Source organism: Protopterus annectens, chromosome 4.part0, assembly GCF_019279795.1.
Source record: "Protopterus annectens isolate FY-2018-M chromosome 4.part0, PAN1.0, whole genome shotgun sequence".
In the NCBI taxonomy this organism is placed as follows: domain Eukaryota; kingdom Metazoa; phylum Chordata; order Ceratodontiformes; family Protopteridae; genus Protopterus; species Protopterus annectens.
The window spans coordinates 777140250-777159034 of NC_056733.1; the positions used below are offsets into that span (position 1 = coordinate 777140250).

The 18785-nt window shown below is 44.5% G+C and overlaps 1 protein-coding gene across 1 annotated transcript in view; it reads left to right on the top strand.

Annotated features, from left to right (window-relative positions):
- PI4KA (phosphatidylinositol 4-kinase alpha) overlaps positions 1-18785 on the top strand; it is a gene marked incomplete at its 5' end in the record, with an annotated part of 2160482 nt that overhangs the window by 1646069 nt on the left and 495628 nt on the right. The window contains 1 exon segment of the mRNA XM_044068731.1: positions 11792-11871. Coding sequence (XP_043924666.1) covers positions 11792-11871 — 80 coding nt within the window.

The following is an 18785-nucleotide window of genomic DNA, read 5'->3' on the forward strand; positions in this document are numbered from 1 at the left end:
CCTCACTGTGGTTTGCCTTACATTCTGAATCAAGATCCAATTCCATTTCGGACCCACTGGTATTACTGTCATAATCAGTATCGTCGCCCAAGTAAACGTCAGTTGACTTCTTAGCAGATGGCATCTTCACTGAGGGGTGTGATGTTGGGTGAATGCAAAGCTGAAATACACAATGGTATAGAACAATATAATGTTACTCACCTGCACAGAGGAAGCTGCAAAGCAACACAACATGCAGTATGTAGTGATAGTTTGAGACATTCAACTGTTTCACCATATGTGGTTCAGTTACATTAATTCACAAAGATATGAACTACATTAATAAAATGGATACTTGCATCTGTATGTTACTCGTGAAAAGACAGACAGACAGATATATAGAGATATATCTTTTTTAGAATGAAGATCTGTAAATCAGGTCAGGTAGGTATACTTATTGGTATCACTGTACCCTAAACACCTTAGGACAAGATACTTCTTCCTAACAGTATAACATGTTTTAGCTGTAGAAACTAATATTTATGTGAGGAATCTAAACTCATACAAAAACCCAATCTGGCTTGTGCATTCATCAATGTGATAACGAGTTGTACTTATGTGAATAACAGTGACAGGTCCTGATAGTTTTACCTGAAAAGTGATAATGACTCAGTGCTATATTGTAACTGACTTATTGCTAAGGAGATAATAACCTGCCTTTCATTACTGCAAAGTTATGCATGCTCAGACACAGGTGATAATTGCTGCACATAACCTGTTGAATAGGGATTCATTATATTATACCTTGTGCAGCTGTTATGTAAAACAGACTCATTATCATCGTTAAGAAGAAGACCTGAGTAATTCAGTAAAATAATATAACACTTAGCCCTTCCTCCCACCTATGTTGCACAAATTACTGACAAAGGCCAGAAAAATTCCCAAAATATAATCAGCAAGTAATAACCTTTATCTCACTCAGACAACTACAGAGTATAATCAGAAATGCAATAAGCCTAGACAAAATCTCAACCTGTAAGTAATAAGAAATACAGCTAATAGCCATTCATATAGTTCGGTAAGAGAAACACATATATATCATATTCATATAATGATACAAGTTATTTACAAAAATAAATCTTTATAGTATATATATAATTAATGATGGAACCACAATGCGGACCAAGTTGTACTAAAAGGAACTAATGAGTGAGTCTGTTTACCAGCAGGCCTGTCAACGGTGGGGTCCCACAAGGGTCAGTGGTGGGCCCTTGGTTAGCATATAGTTCTCGTAAGTGCAGGCCAAAATGGAGGGGCTGTGACTACTACACTATTTTCATTCTTTTTGGTTGGCTTGTCAGCACTTGACATTATGAGTGCCAATATTTCAATAGGGAGCCATTTATTTTATCATCTAGTTACTTGTTATTCAAGTTTCCTGTATCTTGAGTGTTAGCTGTGGCTGCACCATTAGATCATATACTAAGTTTATTATTGCTTTAGTGTTTTTTATAACTTTGTGTAATAGTTATGTAATTATTGCAGTTAGTTGCAGAACACACACCAGTTAGTCTAAATAAGGTAGGATCATTGCCAAATAAAATTGTTTCAAAATAGCAGAGGATTTATGGGTAAATGACTGTTTAGCATGACATCAAACCACAAAGAACAAAAATGCTGTTAAAGCAAAGCAGTGCAACCGAACCAGCTGGCTCCGTCAAACAACCAGACTCAGTGCTCTCAAGACCACCTTATACAATAGCTGATTTTAGTTCCACTTCTAGCCAATCTGTGTTCCCCAACAAACAGCAATGTAAGGCCCAGTCAAAATATCGTGCCAACCAACCTTAGTTGCTAGTGCCTCTGTCAAGTAGATGCACTGGAGTGATCCCTGGGGTGAATTTTCTATTTCCCATCCACTCATCAAGACTTCTGTTGAAGACGGCCAGTGAGGTGCTCTGCTTGACATGCATGGGAAGTCTGTTCCATAGCGTGGGCAGTCTTTGGGTTATGAACCTGTCCCTCCAGCATGTTCTTTCTCCAGTTCACATGCCTGTATCACACTCCCTTATTAAAGCTTACCCCTGTACGAATTACATAGTTAATACTTCTATGAAATATTTTCCATACAGACCCACACACCACCTTTAATATATCTTTTCGGAAAAATTTTGGGCTGTGACAAGAAAAATGCAATTCCACTACACTTTCAGTGCAACTTGGACATCCCCTGTATAGAAACAGCAACAGATACCAATACAAAACTAAAACCACAGCAGGTAATCTACTAAAGAACACACAGAAACAATTAACCAGTAATTTCAAGTGAAAAAAAATCTAGTATTGCTAAGCGTTTCACCTACCAATGATGCCAGGCTGTTCAACCAACATGTGGTACCAAAGTCATACACAGTGATGGCACTTTATCTTACGGTACACAGCTTTTGACCAAAACACTAAGAAAGCTGTGTCAACATGACTAAAACCTAGTACGACACACTAGCAAACACTTTGCTACCATATGAACGTTTCTAGTGCGGCTTTTTTTCACCATCCATACACCAGGTATATGTTTTATTCATTACATAGCCCAATATGGCTCTATATAGCATACTCTGCCAAGTGAATTTTTACACTCATGGTTGTCAGTAAAGAGATTAAAAGAAGTAGCAGATATTTTTAATTACATTTTTCTCATTTCACTGTTAGCTGAGATAGGCTCCAGCTTCTGTTATCCCAAAACCCAGAGCAGGATAAAGTGGGTAACAAAAAGAAAGTAATGACTGCATAAGCAAGTTATGTAAACCATAGCTGATGTTAGTACTTTTAAGAAATATAAAGTTTTCTAATGTAAATATTATTATATTCTTCTTTAGTGCTGGACTAGTGGCCAAAGAAGTAAGCAATCATAAAGGCCTGTTATATACCATGTCTATGTATATACTACAATGGGAAAATGTACACATTCTTGAGTATTACTCTGCTCACGTTCGCTTATTATCATGACATTTTATACCATCACATAACACAAATCCTTAAATCAAAACTATAAAATGGGTTCACAAAAAACAAAACATGATTGTCTGTTAACAGTGCATAAAGTTTAAGTACGAACCCACTCTAAATAACAAATGCAGGCTTTACTCCACTAGAATACACACAAAATATAATGTGTAATTAAAATTTCCTAAGCTAAATGGCTTACATGTTTTCCTACTTACCGTGCTTATAGAATCTGTAGTGACAGTTTACAATCACTTACAGCAGATGTAAGGAACTGCTGGAACCCCTAGTAAAGAAAAAAATAATCCTTTCACTTGAACCATAGCAGTGATCGCAGATGCAGCACTGGTGGTGTTGATCCGGTTTCAGTGAATTCTGGTCTGGACAAGTGCACCATGATCGATAACAGTCGATGCCCTGCTCAAGTCTAGTGAGGGACCGGGTTAGCTACAGCGATTTTCGGGTTGACTATGCTGCAACATCACCCTTTTCACATCAAATTAGGGGAGGAAGTATTACAAACTTGACAGATAAAAGGTTTATAATTATTTATGTTAGTGTAGACAATGCCCAAGCCGTTAAAACAGCAGCTGTAAGGAAACACAGCATCAACATCAAGAATACAAACAAGCAGCGCAGTGCGGAGTGGACAGAAAGAGATAAAGCAATACTTGCAGGGATCAGATCGGTTACAAGTTTTTAAAATCTCAGTGAAACGCCTTACAACCAAGAGCAATATGGGTCCTCTGCTGCCATGTTCATTTTGGTCAACCAATTGCAAGAGAAAGACGTCTGCATGAGACGCGCGGCAGTTACAGAGCTAGAACTAAACTCAGAAAGTTACTAAAATAATGGGTTTTACATAGCATCGGAGAAGTGTCAAACTGAAACGTGTATCATTATCTACTGACTTCAATCCCCTTCCCTATGATTGCTCAGAAAAAAACATGAACTTTATGAGGAGCAGACCAAAAAATGTGAGGTAAAAATCAGCATTCTGTGAAAATGTGAACAGTTGACTTGATGTGACTGTACAGATAAGCAATGCATCTGTCAGAAACATTATAGACCTTGCAACAACTTTTGCCCAAGCTAACCAACACCATGGTTTCTTAATCCTTTCATACTCTGTTTACCTTAATCTTGGTCGAGACTCGAGGATTAGGAGTAAAGTTGACCGATCTCTTTTCCTCCACCAACAGATGCACCCAGAATTCTGCAGGGCCACGCCATGATAAGCAGTTAGTGCTAACCACAGAAAGTTGATAGCAAGCAGTCTTACACTGTGTGCCCAGGCAGTTAAAGTAAGACTTCCACAATCCCCACAAGCTGCCCACAAGTTGGCACTTGGCAGCTGTTAACAACTAAAGTTTTTTTGTTTTTGAAAGCTCCCACCAGTCTCACGTCATGGAGTCAGGCAGTCAGTACTGTTTCACAAAGCTGATATCATGAACGCCCCTGTACTCTGGCAATGCATGCTGACATCAGTGATCTGATCAGCCATAAATTTAAATTTGTACATATAAAAAAAAAAAATCGGGAATTAAAGGGGCAATTTGCCGTCTAGGTCCAGAATTTCTGAGCCTCACTAAACCAAGACTATGACCGTGCAGACTCCTCCCAAACCCTCCACAACCCCAGTTTCAACTATGCAGACAAGAACCACTCGCACACAGCACTTCAGAGCACATTTATGAAACATAACACAAGATAAGCCTATAATACAATTGTGCAGCATTACTTACCTAATAATGTCCGGCACGAAAAGAAAATCGTAGCAAACCAATTAGGTCATAGTCCCAATTCTGTAGGCTGAAATACTTCACTGGGAAAAGCAGGTATCTGGCGCAACAAGAAATAGAGGGATCCAGCAGCAATACAAATCTTGCAATGTTAATCAAAAAAGAAGGGAATTTCTGTTGCTGGAACCCTCTATTTATTAATAAAAAACAATAGAAATAGCACAAGGGGTGGAGGTGTTATGCAAGTGTTGGCTTGGATTTCCGTACTTTGGTTGCCAGCACTTGCTTCAGGAAATGCAGATAGAATAGGCTTGGTGTCAGCGGAGGAAAGCACAGTACATTCTAAATGTATTTACTCAAAATATTTCACTACAAACATATGCTTACTGCGATGTGAAAGCTGAGTTAAGAAGGCAACTGACAAAGCTAAATTACTTTCTCAACTTAGTTTTCACATTAAAGGACTGAAATAGGACCGGGAAATAAGTTGCGTTTGTGGAAGGCACTCGGGGGTGGGGTAATGTCATGAAATTACAAACGTCTTATAGCATGCTCGGATGTAACCACAGAGGCGCTATGGGACGTTAGTCGGTGTTAATGAGTTAAAGAGCTGGGAGATACTCTACAGGGTAACACAGCTGATGCAGTTTCTGAGAAAGTGACTGCACAACTCAACACCCTCAATTCTATAGTCAACTCATCCATGCGGCTCATTTCTTGCCGCCGATGGATCGAGTAGGGTGGCAGGTTCAGCGATAGCCCTTCGGAGACCGTCCTGGATGCGCCATTGCGGAAGCCTTCAAATCTTCCTTCGTCAGTACCCCATTCGATGGTTCCGCCTTGTTCGGGCCTAAAGTTAAGGAGACACTTACTAGGTGTGAACAAGAAGGAAAGACGCTGTCTGCTGTAGGAGTCCGTTTCTCTACTCCTACTAGACCGTACCCCAAAGGCCAACGAAGTGGAAAAATGTGGTTCCGAAAACCCCAAGGAGCTTTCCACAACACACCTATGGATACCTCCTCTTAGGGCAGAGGAGGGGGTAGAAACAGAAGACGCCATCCAAACGGCAGAGGGGGTCCGCAAAATCAGGGTGACAGGGAGCAGTTTTCTGGTAAGCCCGAACAGCGTTCCTGAAAGGAAGCCCGGCTGTCCTTCTCTGGAGGCGGTCGGGGGTCGCTTGGCTATATACCCAAACGCCTGGCAAAACATTACAATAGATTCTTGGGTAAAAAGCATAATTTCCAAAGGTTACTACATTCCCTTTACAAAACTCCCTCCCATGTGTACAAGTATTCCAGAAGTTCCACCCAGTCTGCGAAAGCTAGCAGCCGTAGAGATTCAAAACCTGCTAGACAAAAGAGTCATCCAGCCAGTCCCGGTGGACCAGATAGGATCCGGAACGTACTCAAGGTTCTTTTTAGTTCCAAAGAAAACAGGGGACTGGAGGCCCATATTAGACCTCGGCAAACTCAACACCTTCGTCAAGAAGGAAAAGTTCCGGATGGTCACGCTTCAATCGATACTTCCATTCTTAGAAACCGGCGATTGGATGTGCTCTATAGATCTCAAGAATGCTTATTACCACATCAAAATGGCCAGATCATCCAGAGATCATTTGCGTTTCTGGCTGGGGGCCAGTCATTACCAATTCAGAGCCCTGCCCTTTGGTCTCACCACAGCCCCCAGAGTGTTCACCAAATGTATGGCAGTGGTCACGGCTCACCTGAGATGATTAGGATTCTGGGTGTTTCCATATCTGGACGACTGGCTCTTCACCATCACCTCCAGGCATCAACTAATCCAGGCAAGAGACTACACTATCAACCTATGTTCCCAGTTGGGCATAACCTTAAACTTCGAAAAATCAGCGTTATCGCCCTCGCAGCATATTACCTTTATAGGAGCAGAGCTAGACACAGTCAGTTCAAGAATCAGGTTGCCTCAAGCAAGAATCCTATCTCTAAGGAGTCAATTGTCCATTTTGCTGACCCAGAACAAAGCTCCTGCGTCCCAGATACTGAAGCTATTAGGCACAATGGCAGCCACGCTAATAGCAGTCCCGTTGGGGTGCATGCACATGCGGATACTCCAGTGGCTACTCTTCACACAATGGTCTTACCAACAACTGCCCATGTCAAACGAGATTCTATTAACAAACCTTTGCAAGAAGGATCTCAATTGGTGGCTGAACAGCAACCATATAGTAGTCGGACGTCCCCTTGTTCTTCCCCAACCCACAGCCACAGTGACCACGGATGCTTCCCTGACAGGGTGGGGGGGGGGGCTATTTCAGGGAAAGACTGTCCAAGGTACTTGTTCAAGCATGGAATCACATTTGCATATAAATGTCCCGGAGCTGAGAGCGGTGTTCCTGGCGTTGCAACACTTTCACGACTGTCTTCCTCCAGGGACAATTGCAATTCAGACGGACAACATGTCAGTAGTCTGGTACATCAACAAGCAAGGGGGAACCAGATTGTATCCCTTATGCCGAGAGGCCCTAAGAATTTGGCAGTGGGCTACATCCACCAGACGCTTTCTAATAGCAACGCACATCCCGGGGTCATCCAACGTGATACCGGACAAACTGAGTAGGGCCATCCTGTTGCCTCACGAGTGGTCCCTCAAACAACAGGTGGCGGACAAGATTTTCCGCAGGTGGGGCCAGCCTTGCTGCGATCTGTTTGCATCTCCGATGAATGCCAAATGCAGCAGCTACTTTGCCCTTTATCCCCCACTGGGGAGCAACCCGAGGGATGCGCTCGTACACGATTGGCCCCCGGGCCTCCTATATGTCTTCCCGCCAATTCCCATATTCACACAGAAAGTCAAAAGTCTGGGAAGGACTGTGATTTTGATAGCCCCATCTTGGCCTCGTCAGATTTGGTTCCCCTTCCTACAGAAGTATCGAGTGGAAGAACCATGGATTCTGGACCCAGTGCCAGACCTTCTGACTCATTCGTCGGGAGTTCTTCATCCCTCCCTCATCTCCCTAAAACTGACAGCTTGGCTGCTCCAATACCCATATTAGCCAGGTCTCAAGATTTGTCTCCCGCAATCCAACATATTATAGTTTCCTCTCATAAATTGTCAACCAGGAAGCTATATAACAGCAAATGGAAATGATTTGTTCACTGGGCTTCTCACCACAACATTGACCCTTATGTTGCCGCTATTCATACCATTTTAGAGTTCTTGTCTTCCTTATTCTATGACGGCGCAGCTGCTGCCACCATAAGAGTTCAATTGGCTGCCATTTCCAACTTTCATGTAGGGTTTAACGGGTCTAACATCATGTCCCACAGACTATGTAAAGCCTTTTTTAAAGGGGACCCACCATCTCAGACCTCCTATCAGACACCATATCTCTCCCTGGAATTTGAATCATGTTTTATCCCAATTGATGCTTGCCCCCTTCAAACCCGCGTCATCCTGTGACTTGAAGTTTCTGTCTTGGAAAACTATATTTTTGGTAGCCATTACATCTGCGCGTAGGGTCTCCGAACTTCAAGCTTTATCTTCCAAGCCCCCATATTTGATGTTCCACCCTGACAGGGTGTCCCTCAGGACAAATCCTACCTTTCTTCCTAAGGTCTGTTCAGAAACTAACTTAAATCAGTCCATTGAGCTCCCAACCTTTTTTAGACACCATACCAACAGACTGGAATATATGTTACACAAGCTTGATGTTCACAGACAATTGAGATTCTACTTGGACAGAACAAAAGACTTCAGACAATCAGATCAACTCTTTGTCTCTTACACAGAGAACAAGAAAGGTTCTGCGGTATCAAAAATCACTTTGTCTAAGTGGCTTTCTGATTGCATTAAATTCATTTATTCCTCCACTAACCAGCCATTACTGACTAATGTCAAAGCCCATTCTACCCGGGCTGTTTCTACGTCATTAGCTCATGCAGCTCGTTTACCCTTGGATACCATTTGTGCAGCTGCCATGTGGTCAAAACCTCACACGTTTATCACTCATTAGAAAGTGGAGAGGGCCTCCAGGGACAGGGCTTCCTTTGGTTCCACTGTGCTTAGGAATGTTCTCCCTTGAGCCACCCAGGATTAGGGTGCTTGGGACTCTACCCACGTGTAAGAACAAAACGGCGAGATAGAACAACTTCACATAAAGAAGTTATGTCCTTACCATAACGTTCCATGTGAGTTGTTCATCTCGCCTTTTTGTTCTTACATTCCCTCCCACCTTCCCCTCCTGTTGAGAAAGATGGTTGCCTTGGTGGATTGGTCGGTCTTGTCAGCCTGTCTTCTTAGGACCGACTGTTTTTTTTTCCTATCTGCAAATCTATAGGTACCTAGATAGGTAGGTACTGTAGTGTTTTCTTCCTTTTAGGCTGTCTTCTGGTGCAGCGTACTTGATCTGGGGGTTTACAGTAGAGCATCATGGGATATACACTAGGTCTCGAGCTTCTCTGAGAGTTTGAGCTTGAACAGCGGCCGACTCGGAGCCAAGGGATCGGCTCCGAACCCACGTGTAAGAACAAAACGGCGAGATGAACAACTCACATGGAACGTTATGGTAAGGACATAACTTCTTTTTATATCCTTCTATAGTCTAGCAGCAAACAAGATCTGGGGATTGTACTGGTGCATTATGGGATACCTACCTAGCCACGAGCCAACTAAGAGACTTTGAGCTTTGTAATAGGCCGAGTCGGTGCCGAGGATCGGCTCTGAACCCATACATAAGAATGAAGGGCGAGATGGACTACAAACATGGAACGTTATGGTGAGTACATAACTTCTTTGTAATTCAAGTTTAAGAACTAAGATGTGGACCTTCCCAATTGATTTCTCAGTGCTCAGTAGAATAAGCTAATGAGGTGGGACTGGAAGGAATGTCCAAAATCAGATGTTTAGTATGGATGGACAACTCAAAAACCACTAAGTTTAAGAGTACACCTCCATTAGGGCACGTGGGTGGGAAAAATCAAATACAGACAGAGATTAGCAATAGTCAGAGAACAGCATCTGCTCCCACTAATAAGCTGGATGATGTTCACTGTTTGCAAGGGAATTATTTTCTAACTTTTCTAAGTAACCCTATATAAGACCTCTTAAAACTCCAAAAGAACAAAAAAAAACTTAAAAGAAATGCAATATAAGAAAAGGATGAGAACTAGAAGTAACCAAACCTTAAATGAAAAACTTCAATTCAAAATCACGCAGACAGAGATCAGCAATAGTCAGGCAGAGAACAGCAAGTCAAACCAGTACTCCAGCTAAGTAAAGATGACTCAAAAATAAAAAATAAATAAATAAATAAATAAAAGACAAATAAATGTACAGGGGTTAAAGTATCATGAAACTAGGCTCTCTGCTGCCATGGAAAATTTTAAGCTTAGCTAGTTTCCCTTGGTGAGAATCAAACTCTATTTCTTAGCTATGAGGTACAATCCTTACCATTATGCCAACCACCAACCACCTCATTGAGAGGGAAATTCCAGCTGTTAGCCACAGCATTTTGCTGTTTTGATGATTAGCTGATATTTTGAGTATGCATGTATCTGTTGTTTAGTGCAGTGTTTGCACAGACTGAAACCATTTTTTTTAATGGTCTCAGTACAGTGTTTTTCATGGCCAACTCATGTATGTGTTTGCCATTACTTTTCATATCATGGTCAGATTTCCTGTTTGTGAATAACCATGCTGTTGAGTGTAAGACAGTTGATTGCCACCCATTCATTTGAAGACCAATCATCAGAACCCAGAAGACAGAACAGGTAACTGACACTTTTTTTAATGTGAGTACACTTCCCACACATATTTCCATGCAGGGGAGCCTGCAATGCTATCACAGAAAGCTAAAGCCTAACTACCACTCAGGCGGTCTGAGTTCAACTAGCCGGTTGGGTGCTTGACAGTGCTGCCAGAGAGGATGGGCAGGCATATCCTGTTGGAAAGGAAGGGGTGGATCTGCTGGTACACATTGCCACTGTCCCTTAGAGTAAGGGTGGTTTGCTGGCTGGCATTAGTCTCACCAAGCCACCAGTAGATGAAAGCACGCACTCATAAGGAGAGTGCATTGTAGGCTGTCTCAGTGATGTACAAGGGATGAGCTTAAGTTAACAAATACTCTTACTTTTGGGATGCCAGTGAGAACACAACATCTCTACATGAATTACAGCCCCGATTGGAGAGCTCTTGCCTCAGCTCCTGGTGGAATCCCCAGAAAGGAGGAAGTAATGAGCCCTGATCAAGGTGAGTCATGATGAGCACAAAATTCTCCTAAGTACAGTATCTCTTTGCAGGGGGATGCACCTTCTTGACTAATAAAAACTGCAATGTTGCCCGACCATTAAGTAAGTTATATCAGTGTTATTTGGTTATCTATGTGGTCTACATGGCTGAACCTTTAACATGCTTTTGACAGAATGAGCAGTAGTGGAGTAAACAAATGCTGTTTTGTTTTCTACAGGTTAAATGAGATTGGGAACCTAATTTGTGCATATAGAGTGTCCACAGTGAGACAGGATTGTCTTGGACATTAGATTCACAGACTATACCTGAGAGACTAGGAATGACAACTTGACTGTGACTATTGACATACACCATACAGATGTGAAACTATATTTTTTCCAATCAGAAAAGCAAAGATGTGGTGTAAGCTATCAGTTGATATAAAAACATCAGGATCTCTTTCGGTTTTCAAAAGCCATGTTGATTCCTTTTTTGGGAAAACCACATTCCTGGCAAGACAAGGTGGTATTGAATTTGTTGCCTGTTTTAGATAAACAAATGAATACATCTAAGTGATGCTGTCCTTTTGTTGTTAAGACCTCATACTGATCCCCTGTAATTCTGCACTGTAGATGCACTTCTTTGCACATATTAAATAAACCTTTGCTGCCATATTTTTAGCCTTTTCTTTAACCATGCTCTTGAACCTTGTTGAGTTCATTCTTGTGATTCCCACCCTGTTATTAACATCAGTTCTGTTTCTGATTGTGCTTCTTTTTGAGTCTGAACTTGTACATCTTTGCGATTATTTATGTTGGGTATATGTGCAATGGCTCTGAAAGTTCTATTATATTACTTTATAGGCCTGTCTAAGAAAACCAACAGGGGAACACAGCTTCACAAGTACTACATGAAACGGAGGACTTTGCTTCTCTCATTGCTGGTAAGTTTGAACCCTCAGATGTTTACTCTACAGGTATTATTTTTCTCATTGATCCACCTACTGCTGCCTCTGTTGTTTATAGACTGGAGCAGCACTAAGGTCTGTTTTGAGCTTCTTTGTGTGATTCTCAAGTTTGTATATCCTTATAGATTACTCTGTCATTGTTAAAATTAGAATAGCTATGCAGAAGTACAGACATCAGTATCAGAGTGAGGCTGCAAGGTTTTGAAATAATTATAGGAGAATAGGTAAATTTTATGCATGCTTTGTTATAGCACCTCCTCAGCTGTTTGATAACATGTCAAAAAGGGTACGAATCATGCAGATGTCTGTGCAGTAGAGATACAGCAAAGATGTCAAATGTGGCAAACCTTACAGAAGAAATATTTGATCTGAAGTTGTTTTCATTTGCTCTTCAAACTGTGGGACACGGATCTGGGACAGATCCAACTTGGCTGCATTCTCCAGTATTGGATCTGAGCTCCAAGCTCCTCCCCTACCCATAATGCCTCCGTCTCCCTCCTCCCTTCAGATCTTATTTGCCACGTGTATCTATAGCATTGTGGTCCATTGCTCCAGGCTTTTGGTGAATATTTTTTGCTAATTGTATCCTATCCTTTGGACTTTTCCTATCCTCTTTCCACTATTTCATCTTCCTCTACCTTTGCGCTCAGGTGTCAGTCCTTAGTTCAAAAAAAAAAAAAAAATTTTTCGTTCCCTGTTTCTCTCTCCCCCTCTACTTAGGTGTGTGTGTTTTCTGGGTCCTCTGCTTCACCTACCATGGCTGAGACACCTAAGCCAGGGTTTAGGAAGTGCACAGAGTGAGACCATAAGCTTTCCCCCACTGATGGCCACACTCTGTGCATAGTCTCTTTAGGGGTCCTGCACCTGGATTCCTCCTGTTTGATCTACATGGGGTTCGATCTCCGCACATTGATTGACAGGAGGAATAAGCTGATCCTTAAGGGCCTCCTTCCTCCTCCAGTTGCAGAGGCCCAAGCTTCATCCTCAGCATCTGCTGCTTCCTCCGCCCTGGCATCTGGGACTCAACCTCCTGCCAAGAGGGCCGAGGATGGGGAGAAGCGCAAACTCAGAGACCAGGATAGGCTGAGGAAGCAGTCCCCCGACCACTCTTCCTCAGTTGAGCTCCCAGCGAAATCTCGCCCTTGGTTCCGTTCACTTTGCTTCTCCACGGAGCCGGAGGTTCCTCTGGGCCATTCCCCTATGTTGGCCTCCCGCCACCACCTGTCTAGGCTGGTGTCTGTGGCCTCTTCCGCCAGGTCCACCCACAGGCTTTCTGAAGTCGAAGTGGACAGGATGATGCAGAGATTTATCCACACACAGATTTAGATGGGAGTGTTGTCTGCCCCCTTCCCCTCTGGGGCTGGGGGCATGCAGTCTGCCTTTTTGCCTATCACTCCTTCTCTGATCCGACCCCTGGTTTTGGAGTCCTTGGGTCTGATGACCCTCTGCATTGAAGGGTCGGTGCATTTGGTACCTGCCACCTCGATGCCTACCATTGCCCTGAGCAGGTTGGCTCTGACCAGCTTGGAGCCATCCGGCTGTCAGAGCCATAGCCTCAGAGCCGGATCTGAAGGGATGGTGTCGGCTCTCATTTTTTCAGAGCCAGGCCGTCCACTTGGAGTCTCAGCACATGGGGGTTTGGCTCCAACTCCCCCATTGACTCAGAGGATTATGAACCCGGTTATTTTCCCAGCTCCAGTGGTTCATTCACCCTCTGCCTTCGACATGGTGGAGAGGTTCCTCGCGGTTCTGTGAAGACCCTTGATGCTTTCATCCTCTGAGTCCGTCCTGGCTCCCTCTGTGTCTGGTCTGGATTCCACCATCCTGCCCCCTCAGGGACATCCCGTCACCTCTCTGCCCCAGGGAATTCCCCTACTGGAATAGCCTGAAGCTTTTGAGTCCTCCCCAGAGACCCCCCCGAGGAGGTACCTTGAAAGCACACGTGTAAAAGGAGACACTCATGGAGGAATAGCCTGAAGCTTTTGAGTCCTCCCCAGAGACCCCCCCCCCCCCGAGGAGGTACCTTGAAAGCACACATGTAAAAGGAGACACTCATGGAGGAAGCACACGTGTAAAAGGAGACACTCATGGAGGACATCGAAGGGGAGGGTTCCCCCTGGTCACCCCAGATGATGTCTCTTTTGGAGACATCATGGAGATCCTTCACCAGCATTGTAGTGGTCAGCCTAAAAACCCAACCCTGATGAGTCGATGTTCCTGGAGGCATTTGGCACAGGACCCTCTACATCCTGGGTGTCCCCTCCAGTGGAGTCCCTGGTGGATATCACGGTTTAGCCTATCTCCAAATGCCCTGAAAAGATCCTCAGTGCTCCATCTAATAAACTCCACTGGTTGAATGGATCCCTGTTGATGCCATGGTGGTGCCGACAGCCACCATAAAGGAGCTGTCGCAGGAGAGCTCCATGGTCCATCTGCCAGACCGAGAGTCAAGGACCATGGGCCATTTTGGGAAGCAGGTCTACGCTTCAGCAATGTTTTCTGTACGTGCGCTGAACTACATGTCACACGTGATTAGGCTTCAGCAAGACCTAGTTAAACAGGTCACAGAGTCTACCCTAGGGTCCATGTCGGTGGAGGAAAAGAAGGTTTTCTGCTCCTAGATGGCCATCCTCGCCTCCATTTCCAGCACCTCTGTGCAGCTCCTATTTCACACTACTGAGGGTGCCACTAGAGCACCTGGAGCAAGCACTGCCATCAGGCATCACTCCTGGGTCTGACTTTGTGCCTTTTTGCAGTGCTTTAAGGTGTCTTTTACAAATGCTGTGTACAATTAAATGATTGCACTGTCTTCGGAAAGATTGTACGTGACACACTGGTCCAGAGCGAGAAGGACAGGAAGACTCTGTCTGCTGTCGGAATCTGCTTCTCATCCCCTCGATGAACCTTCTCCAGGAATCAGCAAGGAGTGAAGAAGATTTGGTTCCGGAAGTCTCAGGGTTATTCCCAGGATGCTCAGGACTCTGCCTTCCCCCAGAGGAAGGAGGGGATTTGACAGACACCGCCCTCATGGCAGAGCGGGGTTCAAGGAACCAAGGATATCAGGATTCTTTCTTGGACAGGCCCGCGCAGCAACTCTGAAGGGTTGCCCAGATGCTCATCTCTGGAGGCAGTTGAGGGTCAACTTTCACTACATCCAACAGCCTGGGAGTCCATCACAGGCAATCGTTGGGTGTTGCAAATCATGTCCAGGGGATATTCAATTACCTTCACACAAATGCCATTCCCTCCCAAACACCTCCCCGACATTTCACTCACCCAAAGAGAGGTTACAGCAGTAGACATTTCCAAGCTGCTCGAAAAGTGAGCCATCCAGCCCCCACCAGACCCATCTGGATTAGGCATCTCTACAAGGTTATTTTTAGTGCCAAAGAAAGCAGATGACTTGAGACCAATCCTGGATCTGTCAACCCTAAACCTGGCAGTTACCAAGACGAAATTCCAGGTGGTCACACTCCAATCTATCCTGCCCTTCTTGCAGAAGAATGACTGGATGTGCTCGGTCGACCTCCAGGACGATTACTATCACATCAAAATGGACAGATGCTCTTGGAGGTTCCGCCACTTCCAGCTGGGAGCCAATCATTTCCAGTTCAGAGCGCTACACTTTGGTCTCACCACAGCCCCTAGGGTGTTCACCAAAGTGATGCTGGTGGTAGCAGCTCACCTGTGGCTGCAGGGCTTCCAGGTCTTTCCCTACCTGGACAATTGGCTCCTTTCTGCTCCCTCTAGGCATCAACTCTGCCAAGCCAGGGATTCCCTTTTCCAGACCACCCACCAGTTAGGCATCAGCATAAATCTCAACAAGTCCCAGTTGAACCCGGTTCAAGTTCCAGATTTTATTGGAGCTCTGTTGGCACCATTCAGACCAAAGATTTTCTAACTCCAGACAGGCTGCAGTCCCTCAAAGTTCATGTCTTGTGCATCCTTCAAGCTCAGTCTCCCTCAACGGAATCTGTCTTATGGACATTGGGTTCCATGGCAGCTGTGATCAATCTTGTGCCCACGGCCTGGTTGCACATAAGGGTGCTCAAATGAACTCTTGTGATCCAGTGGTCATTACTAGATCTGCTGTTGGCCCATCCTGCTTATCTCAAGCATGCAGGAATTATCTTCTCTGGTGGATGCAATCCCCAAACTTTCATTGGGGGTCACCCATTTATTCTTCCTGCCCTGTCAGCCAAGGTGACTGTGGATGCCTCCCTACTCGGGTAGGGAGGACATTGCTTGGGAAGGACAGTACAAGGCACATGGACTTGGACTGTTTAAGGCACGTGGTCTTCCCTGGAGACCCAGTTGCATATCAACGTCCTAGAGATGAGTGCAGTGCTCTTGGCATTGCAAGCCCTTCATCCCCATCTTCCCTTAGGGATGATTGCCATCCAGACAGACCACGTCTGTAGTCTGGTACATCAACAAGCAGGTAGGAGCCTGGTCTTATTCCCTTTATCGCAAAGCCTTGAGAGTGAGGTAGTGGGCAGTCTTCGGTCATTTTCTGGTGGTAACGCACATTCCAGGGAAGTCCAACATTCTAGCAGACAGGCTCAACAGGTCTGTCGTGATGCCTTATGAGTGGTCTCTGAATCCTTCAGTAGTGAAACAGATCTTTCTAAAGTGAGGTCAGGCTTGTTGTGATCTCTTCGCCTCTTCTTCCACTGTGAAGTGCAGTGAATTTTTCGCTCTGAACCCCCCCCCCCTACCATGGGAAGTCCCCAGAGACACTCTGGATCATGTTTGACCCTCTGGTCTTCTGTATGCTTGCCCTCCTCTCCCCCTAATTTTGAAATTCCTCCAGAAAGCTCGATGGCCGGGGAGCTCAGCCCCATTCTGATCCCGCCAAGTATGGATGTTCTTCATGTTTCACTGTTGAAATCATCACTTTTGGGTTATCCCTACCAGGGTAGCCCTCAGTCGGCTCAAATACCAGAGGCTTAGTATTTCTGCGTTGGTTGCTGTCACTTCAGGACTGATGGGTAGTCAGTAGTGTAAAGTAAGGCAGCCGATGCCATTACATCAGTCTTTCTTGCCGAGGAGCCCAAAGCAGAAGCAGTTCGCATGAGTGCCAGTAGGCTGCTACCTGAGTTTCATTTTCCGAATGTAAGGCAGCCAATGCCATTACATCAGTCTTTCTTGCCGAGGAGCCCAAAGCAGAAGCAGTTCGCATGAGTGCCAGTAGGCTGCTACCTGAGTTTCATTTTTCGAATTGAAGTTGAAGTCTTCTAAAGCCAAGTACCCCATTAGGGATCCTTTTTTATTGCTCTAACCGATGTCAGAAAAAGTTAACAATTGTCTCGCCTGTGGAAAGCAAATACCACACTGAGACTTTCATGCACAGGCTACAACATCCCCCGCTGTTGCTTTTGTGCTTTGTTCAACGGCAGAACGATACGTTGTCGGGCCCTTATTGTAGCTAGATATGTTCGCTCTCAGTCCTCTATTTCCAATATGGCTTCGGTAAGCCATCCGACATCAGATCTTCTGAAAAAATCTAAGGATAAAGACAGAGACAGACCGCACAGGTCCAAACCTTCCAACGACGCATCCGTTAAGCTAGTTGTCAGTTCTCTGGTCCTCAGTGAGGTGCTTTCGCAGCCCCTGATACCTGCTTCTGTGGGTTCACAGACCGCTACTGAGACCCTTTCAGAGTCCATTGTGCTGCAAAACTCATCGACTACTGATCCTGCGGTTGTCTCTACCTTGGATGAGTCTGGAGCCACTGAGCAGGCACTGGCTTCCGAGAAAGTACTTCGCACTACCGTTTCTCGACACAAACTGATGACTTCTTTCGCGTCTTCTGTTCTTTCAAAAACTACAGAGTTTCTAAGTGCCAGGGTATGAACCACACCCAAGAAACTGAAGACCCCCATCTCAGGCACTTGCTTCCTTGCCTCAGTCTCAAATGCTTAAAATGGCGGAAGACCTTATAATGTTGCTCTTGGGAAGCCAAGCTACCCCTTCCAAAAGCAAAAGAGTTTTGTCCCCAATAGTCTTATCTGAACAGGAGTCCGATGACTCAGATGCCTCTGAATATGAAGACATGCAACCCCTCTCTGTTTATGAGGATTCTGATGCAGAGGAATCCATTCCTTCAGTCTCTCCACCCAAGGATTTTTCCTTTGGGGAAACCCTTCATACTTTAAGAGAGCATTTCCAATGGGAATGCCAGGACTACCCTCAGTCTAAAAAGAGACTCTGAGAATTTTTAGGTCTTCTGCAGCACAGACCCTTGGCCATTCCTCCTGTCCTGGATGTTGTGGATGATGTTTTCATGGAATCTAGTTTAACTCCTGACACCCTCCCTCCTGCTCCCAAGAAACCTGACAGGTATTACAGAGTCCCTGACTCACAAATTTATTTTCAAAAATCCTGCTGACCCTGAAGTTATCTCCCAAGGAATTAAAGCAACTTCTGCTAAGAATCCCACCCCCTCAAATAGGGATTCCCGAGAATTAGACAGATGGGGTAAAAATGTATACACCTCTGTTACTCTTGCTGTTAGAGCACTAAATTGTTAGAGCACTAAATTGTCAGTTCCATATGCTAAAATTCCAGCTGCATACCATGAAACTCGAACAAAATATATCAAGTTTTCCTGCTTGTGCAGAAAATAAAGAGTTGCAGGACTTAATGCATTCTGCAAGTCAAGTAACTAAACACACCTTACACTGTGGTTTTGATGCCCTAGAAGCATCTTGCAGGGCAGCAGTCACTGGTTCTGTCCTTAGAAAGCATGCTTGGCTTAAGGAACAGCCCTTGCCAGACCATGTCACATCTAAAGTATTGGCTGCACCCTTGCACAAAGGCAACTTATGTGGCACTAAGGCAGAGGAGGTCTTAAAAAAGATGGAAGAAAAAGCTAAATCTATGCAGAC